The sequence below is a fragment of the Engraulis encrasicolus genome, chromosome 24 (genome assembly GCF_034702125.1).
Source record: "Engraulis encrasicolus isolate BLACKSEA-1 chromosome 24, IST_EnEncr_1.0, whole genome shotgun sequence".
Lineage (NCBI taxonomy): Eukaryota > Metazoa > Chordata > Actinopteri > Clupeiformes > Engraulidae > Engraulis > Engraulis encrasicolus.
The window spans coordinates 40003499-40008498 of record NC_085880.1 but is presented as its reverse complement, the minus strand read 5'-3'; the positions used below and the strand labels follow the sequence as shown (position 1 = coordinate 40008498).

Here is a 5000-nt window from a genome sequence, read left to right as displayed (position 1 = left end):
CACCTATTCACACGTTCACACATTCACACATTCTAACCTCTACAACGACGGCAAAGTGAGTATGAACGTAGCCAGGCCGTGCCCTCCTAGTGACGCAACAGCTTCAGTGTTGCTACCAGTCAGGTCAAGAGCAATGCAAGTACTTTCTGTGTTCCAGCAAATACGGGAACTCCTCCCACTTTGTTGGGAAGCAAACAATCATTAGCAAACCAAGGGAGGTCATTTGGGAAATGCCATTTGGGAAATGTTAATTGTTATGCTATTGGTCAAAACAAGTCTCGAAGAGATTTGAAAGTCGATGATAATCAGGCTAGTATGAACGCACAATTCACCTTTCAAACGATATCTTGTCAGGTTCTATTGACTTTAAAGCAGCATGGGAAAAAAGTGCCACCTCCTATATTTACATTTAAATCTATATAGCTCAAGTATCCCAAGAGGTAAAAATCATTGTATGTTGGAGTTAACAGTATCAGTATCGCTACTCTGTATCGGCAAGTGCAGAAATTAATATCGTACTTGTATCGTTTTTCAAAAAATGGTATAGTGCATCCCTAGTATTCTTTTCTTCTCATTCTTATGCATCTCCCCACGTCTATACGTCTCCCACTTAAACATGCACAACCAGATCCCCTTTCCTCTCTTTCTTTTTTTCTCTGTTTTTCTCCTCCTCTTCTCTCCCTCTCTCTCCCCCTCCTCCCTCCCTCTCCCTCCCTCCGCCCTTCTCCTGGTCAGGGGTGGTAAAGGTGTAGGGGTCTCTCTCTCTCGCGCGCGCGCGCTCTCTCTCTCTCTCTCTCTCTCTCTCTCTCTCTCTCTCTCTCTCTCTCTCTCTCTCTTTCTCTATTTCTCTCTCTCTCTCTCTCTCTCTCTCTCTCTCTCTCTTTCTCTCTTTCTCTCTCTCTTCCTCCCCAATCTCTCTCTCTCTCTCTCTTTCTTCCTCCCCAATCTCTCTCCCTCTTCCCCTCCCTTTTCTCTCCCTCGCTCCCTCTCTCCCTCACCTCCCCCCTCTCCATCTCCCTCCCTCCCCCCTGCTGGTCGGGGGTGGTAAAGGTGCAGGGGTCTCTCTCTCTCTCTCTCTCTCTCTCTCTCTCTCTCTCTCTCTCTCTCTCTCTCTCTCTCTCTCTCTCTCTCTCTCTCTCTCTCTCTCTCTCTCTCCCTCCCCCCTCCTCTCTCTCTCTCTCTCTCCCCCTCTCCATCTCCCTCCCCCCTGCTGGTCGGTGGTGGTAGAGGTGCAGGGGTCTCTCTCCCCCTCCCCCTCCTCTCTCCCTCCCCCCTCCCTCCCCCTCTCCATCTCTCTCCCTCCCCCCTCTCTCCCTCCCTCTCTNCCCCCCTCTCTCTCTCCCCTCTCTCCCTCCCCCTCTCCATCTCTCTCCCTCCCTCCCCCCTGCTGGTCGGTGGTGGTAGAGGTGCAGGGGTCTCCTCCATCTGCTGTCCCTCGTTAGCAGCGGTGTGACAGAGGACATTTATTTTCATAATGGGAGACGACAGCTGCTCCAGGAACCGCTGTGTACACAAGACATCAGACATGCCTCTCCCATGGCCAGGAGATCATGCCCCCTCTGCTCCTCTGTGTGTGTGTGTGTGTGTGTGTGTGTGTGTGTGTGTGTGTGTGTGTGTGTGTGTGTGTGTGTGTGTGTGTGTGTGTGTGTGTGTGTGTGTGTGTGTGTGTGTGTGTGTGTGTGTACCATATTTGCACCATATTTGCATCAGTGTGTGTGCTTAGAATCTCAAAGTTTTACTTGGTATTTTCTTTTCCTCATTTGTCCAGTCGTAATTTTAACCTTTATCATCTTTTCCCCTCCTTCTGCCTTCACACTCTCTCTCGCTCTCTCTCTCTCTCTGGCTCTCTCTCTCTCTCTCTCGCTCTATTTCTATATCCCTCAGGTGTGTTTAAGCATCCTTAACACCTGGCACGGTCGACCAGAGGAGAAATGGAACCCACAAACCTCTAGCTTTTTACAGGTAAACTCATTCTAACACAAAGCATCAAGAGCACAGCTTCACCACTAAAAGGTCTTCGTGAAAAATGAATGTAGTACTGAATGGAAAGGAATCTTGTGACAAAGCTAAAGGCGTTCCAACAACATATTATAGTGTGTGTTGCAACCTTTTGTTTGTTTTTGTTTTTTTTGATGGTGGCTTTTTTGTCCAGGCAATTAATATCTCCCTCTGATATAACTTTTAGAAGATCGAAATGGTTATGGTTAGGCGTTGATGTTGATTTAGTTTGTATAACACCTAGTCCTGAACTCAGCCCCGACCCTTCACAAGTAAGAGACGTACGAAGGGGAGAAGAGTCACCATCATCTTCAGCTCGCTAAGTTCAGTTCACAGCCCTAAGGCACTTCACAGGCCTGAACACAGGCAAACACCAGAGCACCCGTGTCAAGCATTTCAGCGCGGCGTCTTCGTTCCCCAGAATCAAAACATTTTCATCTCCTGCCTCCTCTCCAGCAGCAGCAGTGCTAAATGTAATAAATACTGCAGCGGCCGCCGCACAGAGTAGACACGAGATGCGCCGAGAGGAGAGGAGAGGAGGGGAGGGGAGGGGAGGGGAGGGGAGAGGAGAGGAGACACGAGATGCGCCATAAGGAGAGGAGGAGGGGAGGGGAGAGGAGAGGAGAGGAGAGGAGAGGAGAGGAGGAGAGGAGACACGAGATGCGCCATAAGGAGAGGAGGGGAGGGGAGGAGAGGAGAGGAGGAGAGGAGAGTGGTGTGGTGTGGGGTGGGGGGGTAGGAACCGAGAAAGCACTCTTAAGTGGCGCGGCTGAAAGTGAACGGGCGCACGAACGAATAACATTAACTGCCTCATGTATCTGAGATGGGGGTGTGTGTGGGGGTTGTCGGTGGAAAGTGACTTCCGATTGTTTCCGTCCTTCCTCTGTTTCTATTTTTAGTCTTCCTTAATTGAAGTTGCCTTGCGTGTCTACGGGTAGGAACACTGTCTGTCACGTACAGTATCTCTCGCTACGCCAGGCAACTTCCTGTTTGGTGTTACTTAGGGATACTGATACAGGAACAGATGAGCGCAGTGCAGTGCAGTGGCCCAAATGTTACTGCACTACATGGGGTGCCACTTGCATTAGTTCAGTGGTTCCCAAACTTTTTCAGCGTGGATCCCCCTATTTGGGCTTAAGAATGTTTGTAATGTTTTAGAAGGTTACAGGTAGTCTGTGAACTAGTCTTGAACTGGCGTTGTTGCGTAGTTATGGTTGGTCATATTTGGGCCCCTGGCTGGGGGAGGGCCTATCAGGGCCTGGCTAACGCAGAGCAGGATGATTTGACATCTAGTCTCGTGCGTTATTATCCAGCAGCCACGTTGAGCCCACAGCAGTGAAGATCATCCTCCTCCTCCTCTTCCTCTTCCCCCTCCCCCTCTTCCTCTTCATCTTCATCTTTCTCCTCCTTCTCCTTATCTTGCTCCTCCTCCTTCTCCTCCCCCTCCTACCCCTCTTCCTCTTCCTCCTCCTCCTCCTCCTCCTCCTCCTCCTCCTTCTCCTCCCCTCCCTCCCCCTCCTCCCCCTCTTCCTCTTCCTCCTCCTCCTCCTCGATCTTATCCTCCTCCTCCTTCTCCTCCCCCTCCTCCTCCTCTTCCTCTTCCTCTTCCTCCTCCTCCTCCTCCTCCTCCTCCTCCTCCTCCTCCTCCTCTTCCTTCCTTCTAGCTGCACTCGGCCTCCTCATTCTCCCCCCTCTGCTGTCTGTTATCTGATTTGGTTACAGCTCCTATTTCTCCATCATCCTTCTCAATCCAGCAGCAGCATCGCCACTATATCATGGTCCTTTGTACACCCACCCCACCTCCTCCTCCTCCTCCTCCTCCCTTTCCTCCTCCCCCTCCTCCTTCTCCTCCCCCTCCTCCTCCTCCTTCTCCTCCCCCTCCTCCTCCTCCTCCTCCTCCTCCTCCTCCCCCTCCTGTTCCTCCTCCTCCTCCTCTTCATCTTCCTCCTCCTCCCTTCCTCCTCCTCCTCCTCCTCCTCCTCCTCCTCCTCCTCCCCCACATCATGAGCTATCCGCTATTGAGAACTGGGGAATTAGTGTTCTCCGTTATTTATTGATCTCTCAACAAGCAAGTAACCCAGCAAGCCCAATTGCTCACACCGCTCATCTCCCACTCCCCCCCACCCCCCATCCCCTCCCCAGCAAAGCCCAATGGCTGCCACTGTACTGCGCCTCTCCCAACCCCCCCCCCCCACACACACACACAAACACACACCCCCTCTCCACTGTTTTCCACAACCGATATCTCCTCCTCTGAAATCTCCCCAACCGTCCCACACACACACACCCACACACACCCCTCCCCTCCTCTCCCCCGTTGCGATGCGATGTGATGTGATATGGTGGGTGGAGTGAAGAAAGTTCATAGAGATGTCTCCATTGATTATCATTCTAGTTAGCGTCCGCTGTGCTGGGTCGATAATGGAAATGAGACAGTCAGGCAGCGTGCCAGGCCAGGGGAGGAGCTGGTCCTCCTGAGCGCCACGCTGGCTAGGGAGCCCACGGGACAGGACAGGAGGGGACAGGATGGGGTGGGCGGGGGTGGGTGGTTTGTTGAGAAGGTGGGTTGGTGATATGCTGGTTGGGTGGGAGGGGTTTTGCAAAGTTCAAGGTCAGCCCGGTAAGGAGAAAAGGAGAATAAATATTCGCACACCGCAAAAGCTCCCTTGTCGTGATTTGATGTGAAAAAAAGGCACAACTTTTCGACCAGCAAGGTCTTCGCCAGGTGTCCTGGTCAGCCCAGTCTCATCAAACATCTTTGAGTAGAAGACTAAGTTGCATCAAGCCCATACTTTTTTTCCTGGATCCATGTGATGTCAGTTTAACGTCCCTTTAGGAGACCTTTGGTTTGGTTAGGAAACCTTTGGAGACTTAGGAGACCTTCCTTTACCGCTGTAGATGGCGGTAGTGCACATCTTAAGCAAGTAGTTACTAAACGCCACAGAAAGAGAGGAAGGAGGGGACAACACTTATTAAACTAGTAAGTGAAGTTGTGATTGGTC

At 51.5% G+C, this 5000-nt stretch overlaps 1 protein-coding gene across 5 annotated transcripts in view; it reads left to right on the top strand.

Moving 5' to 3' along the window:
* Positions 1–5000, top strand: part of birc6 (baculoviral IAP repeat containing 6) — a 267517-nt gene that overhangs the window by 232661 nt on the left and 29856 nt on the right. For all 5 annotated transcript variants that reach the window (XM_063191494.1, XM_063191492.1, XM_063191495.1 and 2 more), the window contains exon 75: positions 1885–1962. In XM_063191494.1, coding sequence (XP_063047564.1) covers positions 1885–1962 — 78 coding nt within the window. The remainder of the gene's footprint in view (positions 1–1884; positions 1963–5000) is intronic.